This window comes from Poecilia mexicana, unplaced genomic scaffold (assembly GCF_051168715.1).
Source record: "Poecilia mexicana isolate PSO_F unplaced genomic scaffold, ASM5116871v1 scaffold_10, whole genome shotgun sequence".
Taxonomy (NCBI): Eukaryota; Metazoa; Chordata; class Actinopteri; order Cyprinodontiformes; family Poeciliidae; genus Poecilia; species Poecilia mexicana.
This window is the reverse complement of record NW_028263379.1, coordinates 9,515,505-9,533,141: the sequence shown is the minus strand read 5'-3', so window position 1 is coordinate 9,533,141 and position 17,637 is coordinate 9,515,505. Positions and strand designations below refer to the sequence as shown.

At 38.2% G+C, this 17,637-nt stretch overlaps 1 protein-coding gene across 1 annotated transcript in view; it reads right to left on the bottom strand.

The window, feature by feature from the left end:
* The window catches only part of fat2 (FAT atypical cadherin 2), a 94,236-nt gene that overhangs the window by 10,031 nt on the left and 66,568 nt on the right, over positions 1-17,637 (bottom strand). The window contains exons 20-24 of the mRNA XM_014997806.2: positions 14,392-14,589; positions 11,476-12,076; positions 10,557-10,757; positions 6,910-7,067; positions 1,235-1,688 (exon numbers count right to left, since the gene is read on the bottom strand). Of these exons, the coding sequence (XP_014853292.2) occupies positions 1,235-1,688; positions 6,910-7,067; positions 10,557-10,757; positions 11,476-12,076; positions 14,392-14,589 (1,612 nt within the window). The remainder of the gene's footprint in view (positions 1-1,234; positions 1,689-6,909; positions 7,068-10,556; positions 10,758-11,475; positions 12,077-14,391; positions 14,590-17,637) is intronic.

Genomic DNA, 17,637 nt, shown 5'->3' with positions numbered 1-17,637 from the left:
TTGAAATAAATCATAGAATAGTTATTGTTAATGAAAATGATGGGGAATGTGTGACTGTTAGTTTGTGAAATAAAAGTCAATCGCACTCATGTTATGCAGCAGGACAATAATCCAAAACATACAAGCAATTGTTTACCTAGCTGCAGCCAGAAAAAAATAATAAATAAATAAATACAAGTATTAGAGAGGCCTCATTAAACTCTGGCCTTCTATCCAATTAAGATGCTGTGACATGACTGAAAAATGATTTTTGTTCTACCTTATTCTAGGTCTTCTTGCTGATCTGAAATATTTAAATCAAAAAGCAAAAATCTAAAAAATCTATAAAGGTCTAATTCTTTCAATAGCACTGTACAATTTAGCATCCCTAACTTGTTTAAGCAAAACTATTTAATGGCTGCTGGATTGTGCTCCACAGCAATTGACTTCACATTTTGTACAAAGTCTAAAAAACTAGAATAAAATATGCAGTAAAATGACCTGAAAAATATTCCAAATTAGGGAGCTCTTTGATCTTTATTACAGGTCTGACCATGATCCAGTTTCTGATGTTTGAGAACTGTTTCTAATTTATTTTTTAATGAGTAGATAAGAGTCATAGTGTTCCTGAACCATATGGATCATAGAGTAAAACATCCCTCTTACCATCTGCTGATTTGACGTATAATCCAGCTGATTATCATGGTATAAAGACGGGAAACCCTATCATTATTTGCTCATTCTGTATGTTTAAGTATTCCACTACTTTGTCTCTCTGTGATCTTTAAACTCATATGCTCATCCTTACCCTCTAATGGACTGAATGTACTGATTTTAAAGGAGGATATTGAAAGCTCATGATAACAATCATATATTTGACCTGATTTACATAACTACTTTATTGAGTTATTATGCTGATCAAATGTTGTTCAGCAAGTTGCATTTAAATCTACTTGGAATGAAACATGGCTCACGACAATCATGACAACAAACTGAAACATCTAAGAAACTCGTTTAAGTTTTTAGTTGGAAAAATGTGTTTTTTTTGAAAAGCATGTCACACTTTTTGGAATTATCAAAATGCTGTGCATGCTATTCACTCTTTATCTGTGGTCCTATCAGTGAAGAGCTATATTTGGTAAAAAAAAAAAACAAACAAAAAAAAAACAAACAAACAACAAAACAACTTTTTAGCTTATGTGTGTGATATTTACCATGGAAGTGATTTTAGGGAAAGCCAGGTTCATTTACTCACCTCCAGCAGCGTTCTCCTGGCAGACGCCTCCATTCTTACATGGTTCACTGTTACAGCCTCCTGAGTTGTTGCAGCACTGATACACCCCGTACACCCTCCTGCTTCCTGGTCCTGTCAACTCTGCTGCATCACCCTGTACAATTGGTTCCTTATTGAGCTTCAGGCCCTCCAGACAGCCAGTGAAATGATGTGGGTCCAGGCCCAAATCTTGAGCGGAGTCCTGAGGTAGAGGAGCAAACAGCAAAGCGCCATGGGAGTGCATCATTCGGCACGGCTCTGCCAGGCTGATGGAAGCTGGGTGCTGCTGGTCTAGAGTCAGTTTCAGAGAGCTGGAGTTGACCTCCAGCAGGACGCTGTGCCAGCGGCCGTCCGACACCAGATGGGATCTGACCAGCAGTGTGCCGGGGGATTTGTTTCCACATCTGTATCTGAAGTGGAGTTCCCCTTTGGTCAGCTGGGGAAGTAAAACAAACAAACAAAAAACAAAAAAAACAAATAGGATAATTAAAATTCAGGCTTCAGAAATTCATGACATTTAATAAAGAATAAAAAAATGTAAATCAGAGTTTTAGGCACAGTTTGATTATCAAGAGCTGCTAATTTTCTGTCGTTTAATGATGTAATATGTCTTAAATCAGAGAATGAATCAAAGAAGTTCATTGCTGTTTCATAATTGATAAATATGTTATGTTTTTTTATTGTACAAAGCATTTTGGACTGACTTGTTGCTCAAATGTGTCATACAGATACACTTGACTTAACTTGACTTAATACATAACTTGAGTAAATATACAATTACATTTTTGAACAGTGATTTTATTTATTAAGAGAAGAAAAGATCCAGGTCAACCGGGCTATTTGTAAAATAAATAATCATGTCCTAAACGTAATAACTGTTAGTTCCAACTTGGGTGGCAAAAGCTGCCAACACACACCCTCAACAGGTCGTCTGTCCAATAAAAGACAAAAAGACACACAGGATAAACAACCAGGACCTTCCTTCTGCCAGGAAACAGGGCTACTAACTGTGCCATGTGCAGCAATGACAGTAGACTATAATGAGCAAACATCTCTGATTTTAAAAAATGTCAAAAACATCTACTTACTTAAAAATATGTAACATTTGCAAATAAAATAAAATAGAAAACGCTTAAACAATGTGTTTTCATATTTACCCAACTTTAGAACACTTTCTACTCTTCAGATGCAATTTGGGGAAACTCTTAAAAACAACTAAGCAGTGACTCATGTTTCTGTCTTTTTTGAGTAGTCTTTTGTGTTACAAAAATAATCTTTTGCTGATGCGCTGCTCAACTCCCCTCTACTTGACACACTGCACCTAGAGTCAAACAAATATGCTCAGCATTTTATCTCCATAAACCGTGGCCTCTTAACGTTTCTGCACGCTCAGCGCGCTCAAGAAATAACTAGCCAGCAGCTTTTCCACCTCCTTTTATCTGTTCATGTTTTCTTTATGCAACAGAATCATTTTCCACATCTTCTGTATTTGAAAAATGCTATCATACACGAGAGAAGACTGTGATGCATTATTGACACCAATGCAACCGACTCTCAAAACATTAATTATCCCAATATCTGTTTTTTTTAGATCTTTCTCATACCTTTATGCAGAGTGATGCTATTTTGCCTTCAGTGACCAAAATACAGTTCGTTTCATATCCAAAACAGTAATAGATTTCCTGAGCTGAACCTGCAGAATCCCTCACATGGATGAATAAGGAGGAAAATGAGGATTGCTCTATATTTAGCTAACCAAAGGAAGATGTTCTGACTGAGGGACAGCTTAAATATGTGTGAGTTCCCTTTTAATCTATTGCACAAGCTGAGTACAACTTATTTGTGACGAAATAATTAAATAGAGAGAGCAGTTTGATGCATCAGGGATCTTACTATAACAGAAGAGCCCATCTAACATGTGTAGCCTATAAAGCCAAACTCTACTGGGACTAAAGTTCTCCAGCTCTTCATAAATCACAGTCACAAATGCTGCAAGGCTCCTGCAAGCCGCTTTAATGCTGCAGGGTAAAATTTACCAGGCCGGCACAGCAGCAACGCTTATGTTTTCAGAATGATGGTTATGCGCACAAGCAGAGGTACCGCAGAGTGCTCAAAAAATATTTTCCCACTGACATATTTGTCCAGTTTTTGCTTTTTTATTATATTTAAATAAGGTGTGCATTATATATCAGCATTAAGGTCGGTATTGGTCCAATAACTAAAACTGGGCCGATATCAACAACCAATATTTATTTCCATCTTGTTTCTGTTTGTTTCTGTGGGTGGATGGGAGATGGTTGGTCATATTTGTTTGTTCATATGATGGTGACAGTGATGCAGCGCGTTTACTTGAAGCAGAAAAGCAATGTCAGTGCTGTGGTTATTTTTTTACAATGTCAAAAATATATTTAATATCGTAAATACCCCTGTCATCCATAACAGCAGTATTAATATAGGATATCGGTGTCTTCCTACATTTTTATGAACCTGCATCCCTAAATGAAGTTTCTCAGATTATGAAACTCATTTTACTATTGGACAGAGATAGCTTGAAGGATTATAAAAATTAATAATTTAAGTTGATGACACCTTAATGAGAACAGCTGTCATTTAGAATCAGCGATATCTCACAATGATTCTTTTTCGTCACGGTGGAGGAAATTTAGCGCATTGTCTTTTTTTTTTTTATTTCAGGGGCATTGAGCATGCATGACCTGTTAAAAGTCATAAAACAGCAACTCAGTCCAAATAAAATCCAGACTTAAAAAACAGGATTGTCCAAAACCTTCATGTTGTTCCACTGAACTATCCAGATTATTTCATACTTTGCTCAGCAGCAAGACCACAAACTGATGGCTGGACCTTCTCTTTTCAGATTCTTTGGTAGAGATCAGAATTATTATTTTTAATAATTACTGCAAGCTGCAATGCTTGCAGACCATCACACTACCACCAACATGTTTGATTACAATCACAAGGTTCTTTCTTTGAAATTCAGTTAGTTTTACATCAGATTTAACAGAACACAAAGGTTCCAGTTATCTTTGTCAGTCCCCTCATTAAGAAGGAGCTCAATAAGATGTTTAATTGGTAAATTTAATGTGAGCTTATGCACTTTTTTTGGTTAGTAAGTAGGTTAAGCCTTGAAACTCTCATACTCTAGCTATTTTCACTCTCTTTCTTTTTCTTGAATGGTGATTGAATGCTGATCTTAACGAAGGCAACTGAGGCTTTCAGTGCTTTCCATGATTCTAGTTTTGATAATCAAGTCACTTCTTTAAATGTCACAAGTGCTTGAGCAAGAAACTCTTCCTGCTCACTCGTCAACATAAATGCCTGAAATAAAACAAGCCAGCTTGTATAGCAGCAGTGAGTGAGTGTTGGTCCACTGACTCCACATCAGCACATATCCACCGCCTTGTTCACTGTCGAGTGTGCTAACTGCTCTGCTGTCAGGTCTAAAGTGACAAGTCACCTTCACTTGTTCTTCACAGTTTACTGCTGCTGCTTTTGATTGAAGCCGCCCCACTTTTCCTTTCAAAGGTGCCGAATTACTCTAGAGTAAACTGTGGGATTAAATAAAACAATTCAGCAGCAGTGAAACTTAAGTTTTAAAGTTAACTTAAACCCACACACTCAAGTCCAAGGTAGTGAGAGAAGTCGAGCATGAGTTCCTCACCTTGGTTAAAAACTCTGGCTTGTAAAGACTTCCAGGAATCAGAATAAAACATATTCAGCCAGAGAGCCTCAAGAGCCTGAGAGATATCTTGCCAATAAAAAAAAATCTACACAAGAAAATACCTTATAGAACTTCAGGGACTTTAAAAAATGCATTTTATCCATTTATGGAAACATGTTTCTTAAAGAACACAACAACTCATTATTCTCCTTCACTCTGCCCGTTTAGTTTTGTACAAAAGACTTTGCACTAGAGCACAAAAATGAATCTTCCCTTCCCTTCACTGTGCCACAAAAACATATTAATAAATCTTGATGACAGTAAAGTTTTTGTTGGGACTCCCAAAACACAGTCGGTTCTCTCAGTGGGAATTTAAAGGAAAAAGGGGCCAAATGGGACCAATGAGCTCCTACACCAGAATCGCTGACATCATAAAGTAATGTGGAGCTGGACATAAGTTTAGTTTGGTACTTAAAAGATATTCTAAAAAAAGTCCTTTCACAAATATAGAAATTAAAAGTGAAAAAGAGTTAGATATTGTACCTTTTCTCCTACATGAAAAGGTACATGACCTTTTGCTTCCTTCTGATTGACATTAAAACAGACTAAACCTTTCCATATCCACACTGGTTGGGATTTTCAAAGCCTTGTGGGAAGAGCTGAAAAAGTTTGAGAACAAACCTGACATCAGTTCTGCCAGGAGGAATTAACCAAAACTCCAACAAACTATTGTGTGAAACCTTTGGAAGAAAACTCAAAACGGTTGCCCCAAGTCATACCTCTTAAAAAGCCATTCTACTAAATAAACAGGCCTTCTGAGTCTGAAGAAGGTTGAAAAGCAAGTCCAAGATGTTTTTTTTTCTTTAGCAACTAGAAATAGGTTTTGAATTCCCAACTGGTACAACAAAAGAAAGTTCAATCTGAATTAATGTGAGAAAGTGGGATAGAAAAAAAAGTTTGTTTTTTCAGATATTGGATGTAAATATTTAATTACAACTGTAATGATCTTCATGTTTAACTGGAAGAGGAGCAGAAAGAAACTCTTGACAACAGCTTTGTTTTAAAGTCTTGAGGCACAGAAATGTCTCAACCTGGTTTCTTTTATATTAAAAGAAAAAAGTTTTTCTTAACTGTAAATGCTCCTTTAAATCAGGTTGTTATAGCTGGATGTGGTGCAATACTTGAATAAACTCTCAAGAGGATAAACAGGTTACATATAAAATATTTCAGAATTGAACTTATAACTGTGAACTGTGAACTTATATAATAAGAAAATATGAAATTAGGCCAGAATATGAGAAGCTGAAGTCAAGTATTTGGGATTCTGGGCTCAAAAAAATTTGAAATCAAGCAATCCCCCCTTACTGTCTGTGTTCCCTATGGAGAACTCCCTTTGATTAAATCAGCAGCTGCTCGATTTTATCTTCCGGCCCGTAAATTAGTGTCAAACAACAACATTACACTAACAGCATCTGAAAATTAGGAAGAGATTTAATCTCTCTGCGGTGGCAAAACTGGAAGAGCAGAATAAATTACCCCCCAGCTCAGGGGAGAGCACAACAAATACATTTCAAATGAATGCAAATAATGAGCCTCTGCCTCCTTTCACTGTAATTATATTGCTTCCAGAGTGTTTCTTTTTATTTTGTCTTATTCTGCTGTTGTGACATTTTCAAACTGAAGTGGACGTCTCTTGCAGCAATAATAAACATTGACATGTTACTTATAATTCCATGACTGACACTTTTAACAGTTTAACATGAATGTTGGTGCTTAGAAAAATGAACAGAAGTTGTTGGGAACCCAAGCAAACACTTTATTCTGAAATACCACTCTATGTCTTATCTTTAAAAGCTGCTGAAGTGATGATAGGATTCTAGATTCAATTACTTCATAATAACACTAGAAAATTCACAAAAATATGAAAAGTAAGTCCTGTTTTTTGACGTTCAGTTATAAACCACGTAAGGATAAATACCTGTAAAGCCCCCCAGTCGTTTGCACCTCTAGAGGTCATGATGAGGCCTTGCTCCTGGAAAGTATTAAACCTCAGCGAGAGTCTGAAATCCTGGCTGTCCTCATCCATCCTGTGGAGATACTTCAGGTAGGATGTACTGCCAAACTTCAGAGCTGACTCTGAAACAGAAAAAGGTGAATCCAGTGAGGAAAAACACAGCATGAGGAAAAACATAACTGCTGATGATAAACTAATTGTGAATAATTAGCTGTACTTTTACAAAGTTCATCTACATTTGTGCACATTTTTCTCATTTTTGTGCCTCATTTTTCTACTTTAAAACTTGTGTAATAACTGGTGGTTTTGGCTTGTATAGATTTGAACACATTTCAAATTAGCATCTTCAAATCTGAGCTGCTAATGACCAGAAGTCCCACAATATGATAATTGATCAAGGAAACATAATAAAGAATTTCTCCACTAAAAATAAGAATTATTTCATTGCTGCTGGCATAAATATCAGGGGAGAAAGTACCAGTTAGTCTTTATGAAATGTATGCCTTGTTTCCACAGAGCGGGAGAGCACAGGTCAGCGTGTTTTTCTGCAATTAATTTTATATTTATGTATGAAATACCTTACTTCTATAATTGCCAGAACAGAACAATCGCCAACACAAGATTTTAAACAGACTCTCAAACTAAATTTACGACTGAGTTTTGCGTCTGTGGAAGATTACGTAATCCTTCAACACAAATGCCTTTACTTTATAACATTTTGGTAATTACAATTAACCAGATAATTGATCAGTTATTCATTTTTGTTCATTTTAAGCAAAGGGATCAAAGATGGTTTTGGACAGAAAAACTGGGACATTAGCAGCTTACATTGTTTCTGAAAGGTCCCGATTTTAAGCTCACAAAAGGCCACAAGGTGATCATGTGACCAAACTTTCAACACGTTTTACTCGTAGAGCTGCGCATTGAGCCAGCTGAGTTCCCCACCAAACCTCTTTTGGTCCTGCTTCATTAATGAAAACGTATCAATTGGCGGAGGTGGATGACTCAGTGTGTGATTTACGAGCAGCCAGAGGCACCATAAACTGGGAATATCACAAACTTGCTATTTAAACGAGGCAACAGAAAGCTTTGCCTGCTGAACAGACACTCATGCTCAGAAGGTACTGGTGAACAAACAGGCTGCTGCTGCTGCTTGTTCACATCTGAACTGCTGCATTAATCATTCTCATAATCCGTTATTTGAAAAGCTAGTGGCATTTCAGCCAAAAACAATAAAAAAAAAACCCCACCAGATATGTAGACAGGAAAGTATTGAGTTTATAACATAATCTATTTATTTCTCATTTGAATCTGTTTGGATTGTGACATCCTAATATCAGACCTGTTAATTCTTAATCCTGATTAAGCACTACAGAGCACTTTGCTGAGAGACTGCTGAATAATGACAGGTGTAGCGATGTTACTGCTTCCTCATCAAAGGTAAACTAATTTAGCGGATTCAATTTTCTCTGTCTAACTGGGACTAATTAGTTTTCTAATCTGTGATCCATTAGATGTAATGATAACATTAGGAAGGTTAGAATGGGGACCATGCATTTTCTGTATTTGCCCCTGGAAGCACAAAAGTCTCAGATTGCAGAAACCCCATGGTTTTTCATCAACTAATATGATGTTCTAGTTTGCTCCTTGAGCAAATGTGTTTTAGAAAGATTATTTCAGCTGAAGACACATTTCCTCTTATTAAACTCAGCATTCCCACCTCACCTGCATAATTCCACTTATATGTTAAAATAAGATGTTTACATATATTTCATAAGCTTTTTTGACTTCCATCCATGTAAATTATTTTCTCTTTTAGATTAGTTTAACAAATTGAGTTTATTTGCTAATAGGGGTGCACCAATTCACTTTCTACTTCTGATTCCAATACAGGTATTTGAGGTTTAGTATCAGTCAATACTGATGCCATACAAAAAAACTGTGCTGAATCGACTTATTTTTTTTAAACACAGACATAAAGGTAGTGGATAATGAAATGATTAGATAACTCTGCACCAGTACAGCACACTTAAATACACCAATGTTTCACAAGCTAAAAGAACAACACTGGATCAGGCTCCAATACTGGAGCCCTGTATTTGCTAGGGTTAGCGACTACAACCAAACACAACAAATTGCTGAAATCTAAATACTTGAGACCCCTCTAGAAGCTCTTTTAGGCGCCAATTGTAATATTAAATATACCTTTTGGCCTGATATGCACAGTGAAAACATAACTGCAGTAATCCTATTTGACTTAAAACAAAAAAATATAGTCTAATTCAATGCCAGGCAGTGAGTAAAAATTGTCTTTGTATACAGTGCATATCAACATCAAGTTTCAACTATTCTGTACATAGGGAAAGGATCATGTAGGGCAGCGGTTGCTGAGGTTTTGCAGCAGCCATCAAATTGAAAGAAGTGGTTAGCATCCAAGCTTCGCGTCTATGGTTCTTGTGAGCCACACTCACACTTTATTGGTGTCTGAGTGTGTGTATAATAGAAGCACAGCGCAGGCTGTTAGATTCTGTGTCAACAGAGCGCTTTACTCTGGCAGGAAAGTGTTGGCAGGGTGCAGAGGAGAGATTTCTGCCAGCATTTCATCAAAATAAACCAGCACTGACACAGCAGCCTTTTGTGTGTGTGTTTGTGTGTGGATGTGAGGACAATATCTTGGCTCAATTTTCTGATAACGAAACAATCTCTCTCTCTCCATTACCTCTGTCTCACTCTAATATTTGTTTCCCATTGTTTTATCACCAAATAAAATACATTTATCAGCAAATGAAGCTGTCAAACCTTTAAACTTGTTACAGCTCAGTGTGACAGCCAAAGAGGCTGGCAGGGAATCTATCTGACACAGCAGTACGGTGAGTATAATCCCAATACGGACCTAATCAGGTCAAACAAGGGACCACTTAAATTAAACATCTTTTGGAGGGATGGGGATGGATCTGGCTGTCTGTAAATTATGTTCAGAGATGAGAAGTCCTGCAAAATGTCTGTGTGCTTTTCAGTTTACTAAGCCTAAAATCAACAGGCTTGTTATGTTATGTTATGTTATGTTTTTTCATCACTTTTTAAACTAATGTTAACATAGCGCTGAGTAATATGGCTTACAAATAAAATCTCTGATTTTTTCATACCAGAGACTGAGCAACTCTCAGTTTTATTTTCCTGCAGTTCTAGTTACTGATCATATAATTACTTGCTTTAAAAAAAAATCTTTTAAACATGTTGTTTAATGAAAGCAAAATAATGAAAGTATTTTTTTTCTCTGCTCCATTTTCTCCATCACATTTGGATGAGTCTGAAGCTAAAAACTCTGTGCTATATGAAATTGCTGAAGCTCATGTAGAGCTCATTCTGTTATGTATGTTTCCACTGTTTTAAACTGGAACGACTATAAAAGTTTATATGAACTTTGGGGTTGCACACCCAGATATTCAGAGCGATAGACGCTCTGAATAGTTTGTGTTAGCAAACTTTAGCGTTTCCATTCCAGAACCACAACTTTCTCTGCGGTTCACACGATCTCACATCAGCACCATCTCTGATGGCTGTCTCTCTGAAGCTCAGACACACACTGACAGAGAGACAGAGTGACGCACCGTTACAGGAGCAGACGCTCTCCCAGGTGTGCTGCGGTGTGATGTAACCAGCTCTGGCTGTGGTGAAATGGCTCAGCTTCGCTCCTGACAGCAGCACGGCGTTCCTGCAGCCTCTCGCCAGACAGCTGGCTTCCACGCATCCTTCATGGCTCACCTTGGGAATTTTGAGGCCCAGGGAGTCCTCCATCTCTGCTAAAACACCTAAATCAAAGTGTTCACATTCAGACTGTACGCACTGCCATGAACACAGGTCTTAGGCTATGTTCACTCAGCAGGCAAATGCGACCCAAATCTGCCTTTATTTTGCCCATTCGCAGCCGTCTAACGGGCCAATTCCAATCTTTTTAACCCCAAAAAACACTTCCATATGTGTTACTAATTCAGATGTGTATCCAATTGTTTACACAATGTCAGCAGTCTGAATGGTCACGTCGCAGTTTATCTGGCTTTTATGTCATTAACGAGGGAAATGTATCATAATTCTGCACCTGACTTGATAAGTTAGGATGTAAACAATGGCTGAAGTTTATGATTAAAAAATTATGAAAGACATCTGTGTCACTGAAGGGCATCACATCACAATCCCACCACTCCTGACTCTGACTACACATCCACACAGAGCCTTTGCTATTAGTTGTGCTTTCATTTTATTAGCTGACTTTTTCTTGTTGCAATCTCATGACAATACTATCGACTCCTATTGAGGAATAAACCTTAAAATTGATCCATAAATGGTTCGATCCGTTATTATTTCTGTAAACAGTGATGTCAAAGTTCTGCCCATTCTGTGCATGCTGGTCACTTTAAGGATGTAAACCATGCACAAGTCTCTTTGCAGCTGGGTTTAACTAGTAGTATGAATTAAAGACTTGCTGTGTGAATGTAGCCTTATAAAGAAGTAATTGTGCTGACAGCTCACCTTCGAGTTTGCTCCCTGACAGCGACTGAACGAGTCCTCCCTCAGGCCTGCGGACCAGCAGTACCTCCAGGGCCTTGGTGTCAGGCAGCTGCTGCAGGCTGGCCAGATAGAGCTCTTGTTTGGGAAGGCTAAGAGACTGCGCCATTTTGCGCTGGAGGCCTCTCCAGTGATCTCCCAGGAACTCCTCGGGTGACATCCCGACCAGCTGCAGCGTCAGGCCAGAGTCCAGCACTCTCTGATTGGCTGCCCACATGTGAACTTTGACCTCTGCCCAGACAGTAAACTTCCCGTCGCTCACGCTGATGTTCAGCGAATACGAGCCCACCTCCAGGTTTTCATCCGCCCAGATTTTACCGTCAGTCAGGTCCACGGAGAACCTTTGGCCCTCTGGCTTTTGTGAAACCATCTTGTAGGTCAAGATGTCCTGCAGGTCCTGATCCGACGCGTGGAGTTTGCCGATGACCCGATTTGCAAATAGCCCTCCAGTGGTAGTAATGAAGACCTCGAGGGGGACAACGGTGGGAGGATACTTGCTCTGCTCAGTGACGTTGATGTTGATCACACAGATAGAAGACAGCGGAGGGTGACCACTGTCTGTTACCTGAATAAAAAAAATGCAATGGTTTCACCCTTTCCTTCACACAATTGCATTTTTTTAAAGTATGGCACTTTTAACAGATATTGTTTTCCTGCTAAACTGATTTTGTTTATTATTTTTTCTTTCCTCAAACTAATACATCACTAAAAACTAAACTCTTGCATGAAAATGACTTAAGTCTAAAGTATTTCAAAGTTTTTAAAATAATCATTACATTATATTACAGGAACTAATTCCATTTTAGTAATTCAAATAGGGAGTTAAAATCAACTAAAAACACTTATGTTTCACATGTTAAAAATTCAATTTCTTAGCAAAATTGAGCACAAAACAAGGGCTACTCAATCATAGGGAAATCTCCTGACTTGACAGCTGTCCAGCAGACACTCACTGATACTTTTCACAAACTAGAAACCCACAAAAGAGTATGTCTAAAGAAACTGACTGCTCTCAAGCTGTTTTATCTAAGCAAATAAAATGTCTGCATGTGGAAGGGGGGTGAAAGTGTCAGAAAAGAGATGAAGAAACAGCAAAGGGGATAACCACAGCCTTAAGAGGATTGTAGAGCGAAGCTCTTTCAAGAGTTTCAAGGAAATTCACGAGGCATGAGCTGCAGCTGGAGTCTGTGCTGCATGAGTCACCACACATAAATATATCCAGGACATGAGCTACATCTGTTGCATTCCTTGTTATGTCGCTCCTGAATTAAAAGCATTTACTTTAGGCTTAGGGGAAAATGGACAGGACTGTTGCTTAGTGGTCCAAAGTCCTTTTTTAAGATGAAATGAGTAACTGGAAATCAAGGCCCCAGAGTCAGGATGAAGAGCTGAGAGGCGCAGAATCAAAGATGCTTAAGGGTTCAGTGTGAATTTTCAGTCAGTGATGATTTGGGGAATCAAGTCATTTCCTGGTATTGGCCTTCATATTCAGGTCAAAGTCAGCCCAGCTTCCTGGAACACTTCATTTGTCCTTTTCCTGACATCGTTGGCAGAAATGCTGATATCATTTTCCAGGAGAATTTGGTACCTTCCCACACTCACAACATTACCACCATCTTGTTTAAAGACCACAATAACACTGGGGTTGAAATGCCAAATGGTCTGATCTTAATCCAGAGAAACTGTGGAGTTTCTAAAAGACACTCAAGGCTCTCATCTTTCTCTTGATCAAACACAACACTACAAACACTGCTATCCAAGCAAGCTGGACTTCTTCAGCAGAACCACAGGATGATCGCCTTAATGTCACACAGTATTGGTGCTGTAATTTATGCAAAAGAAGTGTTTAAGGAAACCTTTCATTCACTGCAAGATAAGATTGCCAGAATTAACAGAAACAAAATTTTAATTTTAAAATTTTAATTAAATTTAAAATTTTAATTAAAAATTTGCCACATTTTCATATTTCTAATCAAGTCAGTTTATTTGATTTAATGAACACAAATTAGGTCATTGAATACAGATGGAAGATGTTTGTTTTTCCAGCAACAGTATGTAACTTTTAGGAAAAAATTGTTTTTTAAATATTTGTTAAAAATGTCACTGTTGTGTCTGTATAAGACAGATAATTTGTGAAAAAAATTATTTACCCAGTACTTCCAGTATCAACTTCAGAAATGCACTGGTTGGTCAGACACAACCAATCAGAAACAGGAGGAGGGTCTTTGCATTCTCAATCATTCTTGTGTATGCGCTGCTCACACTTTCTCCTTGTTCTCTGCTGTGCTACGGTTTGTTCCCAACAGCAGAGCCTGTTAGCTCAGGCTCGTTAGCAAGGCCACCAATTACAGGCAGAAGAGCTTTTCTGTAACAATGAGTTGTTTCTCCACCATTAGCAAAATTTACACAAAGTTGATTGACAGCACTAAGATCTTCTTCCTGGCTCTGATCGGTTGGTTTCGACTGAGAGTGATGCATTTTTGCAGATCGGAATAGTTTTTGTCACAGATTATCTGTCTCAAAAAATACTGTCACGGCAATGTGATGCTTTCAACAAATAAGTCAAAAACAGATTTTTAAGTTATGTTATAGCTTTAAGGTTTCCCAGAGCAAACTTTTAATTTTCTGACAGCAGCTGAGGCTACAAGGTAAACTCAGCAGATTTAAACAGTAGGATCACAATTTCTTCTTTTTTTGTGGTTTTACTGACAATGTGAAAACAGAAATTTCAATGTCAGAAGTGACATGAAGACTTTGACAGAAATTGCAGTGTATTTGTTTCCAGTCCACTGGGTAAAGAGGGAGAAAGCAGCTTAGTGGAAAGAGAGGCAACAGACAGAAGTGGAAGAGGAAAAACAGAAATGTAGTGGCCCTTCTTACCTGGATCTTCAGCTGATGGTAGGGTTTGTTCTTCTTCCTGAGAGGTGCAGAGAGAGACAACAGACCACCCTGGTCGACATGGAAACGGCGGTCACTGTTGCCACTGAGGATGTGGAAGGAGAAAGGCGGGCCGTTCTTTGGAGTGTCTTTATCCGTCACAACAAGCTGAAGGATGCTGCTGCCGATGGACTCGCCCTCCTACAAGAAATTTATTTTTTATTTCAGATTTTCATTCATCTTCCAAAAGTGTGTATTGAAAATCAACAGTGCATTTATAACAATTTCTGAAAAACTTGACCAAATTAAACAAGTTTATGGGTTTCATTTTAATAACAAGTTTGCCTTTTCAATTGAATTTAATATGTTGTGCTTCACAAAAGATGCTAAGCTTTACTGAAAGAGCTCAAAACATGTTTGCTGTGATGAATTACATATTCAGTTGGAGCTTCTTTTCATTGTGTCCTAATGCTATTAGAAACCAGTGGCCCCTTACAAAACAAAGCTATCAGTCTCAGAACAGCACTCTGCCGGAGATGGATGGCAGGAAAGGAACACAAAATGTGGAATTATTGGGCTAACACATGCACCAACCCATGTGCTGTGTTAGCAATTTAAATTAAAGCATGCGTCACATTATGAGTCAGGTCTGTTAAAAGAAAGCTGCAGCAGACTGTGACCAAAACGGTCGAATGTGTTGTAAATGTTGAAAGCTGGTCTTGTACCTCAGGCTTTGCTGAACACAAGAATTACAATGTTGACACAAAAGCCTAATTAACTTAAGATAAAACAAAGTGTCAAGCAGTTTGAGCCTTTCCTCTGTCTGCATATTTGTGGTTTTATGAAGCAGCGGAGTAACACATTTTATTACCTATATGACCACACCTGCTACAATTTGCTTATAGACCAAACAGATCCACATAAAATGCAGAAGGCTTTTGTGTTCCTATTTAGGATTAGAGAAACACAGATAGGTGAATTTCATTCAAAGACCACAGATAAGCCTTTAATATCATGTTTACATCCAGACAAATCTTGAATCCCCAGGAACAGACATCCAACCATCATCGCTTCTCTAATGTACTTGATCCTAAACTTCTTTGTAGGCGTCTCAGTAGGTGCAGCAGATTAAAAATGTCACCTGGTCCATTCTGTACCTTAATACTAGGCTCACCTACAGATGAGTGCCAGGGCCCCTGATCTGCAACTTTCAGACAACTCCACTATCATTTGACAAAGTGAGTCTTGAAATAAAGAACATTTTAAAGGTAAATGTGAAGATGCACTTTACTGATCCGACAAATAGTAAGATGTTATTTTTAAAATAGTTTGAAAAAGTTAGAGGTGAATCAGACTGAGGTTTTCATAAGATCTAAATTATTTTACAAAAAGGCATGTGCTTACCATTCTGGTACAAGCTGCTATAAAATAATAGTTCATGACCAACAAGTAGAACATGAAAGAACAAAAAACTTTAAGGTATTTATTGTACTGAAAATGTTTCTTATTCTTCCCCCCTCTTTTTTCACTCAAGCTGAGAAAAATTCAAACAGCTTTTATTTTGGCCTACATTTAAATACTTTCACTTCAGGACGGTCCATTAAGGACCTGAAGTAAAAAAAAATAATATTCATCCAAAACCCCGGGGCTTCACTGAAGTTAAAATCAGACTGCAATTGAACAAAATGTTTGTCTGCAAAAGTTACTCTCTAGGAAATTATTCAGAACGAGGAATGCACGCTGATACAGAGAAAGTGGTTTATGCAAAAAGACGTAAAATTCAATTGGGATTTTAGTAAACCATAGTCCAGAATTTACCCGACTCGGCTGAATCTGCAAATAGGCTCTAAGCAGAACAATTTAATCCTGGTATATTTGAAGGTCTTCAGATTGTTTTCACTGCTCAGTGGAGACAATCTTCCTCAGCAAAGTAGAATCTCTCTTGCTTTATATCTTCTGTGGCTTCCTCTGTGGGGGTTCTGGGAACCAAAATGAATCACTTGTCAAACTGCTGGCTTTAGTGAAGATTTCAAACTCAACTCCAGCCTATAGTGGCAGCTTCACTTCCCCACACAGATGTGCCTCTCGTAAAAGCAGACGTCTGAAGGTGACAAATAGTCAAACAAAGACTGTAATTAACTGCCAAAAAGGAAACCCAGGCCGCTGTCGATCTGCAGCACCTGGCTGTAAAAATTAACAACTCCTCAGACCGTCTGCAGCCGCATCCATCTGCTCACTGCAATCAGAGCGCCTTCATCAGGCGGAGCTGGCGTTAGCACATGAGAGCATTTCAAAGACTTTGGATTCATCCACAGACGACATTTGGCAAAGTTTGGTCTCACGACCAAGCTTTCCCGTGGCTGGATGGTGTGAAGAGAGCTGGCAAACCTGCAGCAGTCAAAGTGATGAAGAGCTGGCAGATAAAACACTGTCAATGAGCAACAACCACAGCTAGCCAGGAGCAGATTTATAAACAAACATACACAGCCATGTGGAAAACTGACACATTGTGAAATACATGCGTTCCCAGGAGCTAAGGTGTAGGTAAATTGCCCGTTAAAAGTCTTTTTCCACCTCAGCAGACGTGGCTGTGTAATAAAAGGTTTAAAGCAAAAAGGTTGAACACAGTGACAATCATGATAGCTGATCCCGCTGATGTTTGAATTCAAAGTCCAGAAACAAATCTGTGTGCTCTTGTTTTGGATCAAGTCAATGATCCAAAATAAACAAAATAAGTCATTTGTAATTTCTCTTTAATTATCACTGGCTACGGTATCTCTATGTAAGCATGTCAGGGAATATTTGGGAATACTGTCTGCCCCTTTTTCTCCGTGTAAACAAAGTGACCACAGCATGAGGCACTTTGCGGGAGGCATTGCATTTTTTGCTCATCCTCTTATTCCCATTGTGCCTTTTTTTACACAGAGTCGTCAAATATCACACATGAATGCAGCTGTAGCTCTTCAGGACACTGGTGTGTATATATATATATATATATATATATATATATATATATATATATATATATATATATATATATATATATATATATATATATGTATTTTTTTTTTTTTTTTTTTGTAGGAGGCGGCGGCTTATTCCTGTGTGTTCTTGCTGGAATTCTTTATTTGTCTCCTGATGTATTGGTTCATGACAGTTTGTCAAAGCTGTGCTTTGTGTGTGCAGCAGGGTGTGCAGCCATTTTTTGTTTTTTTAAGCGACAGACGTGAAAGATATCTCTGTGCACAA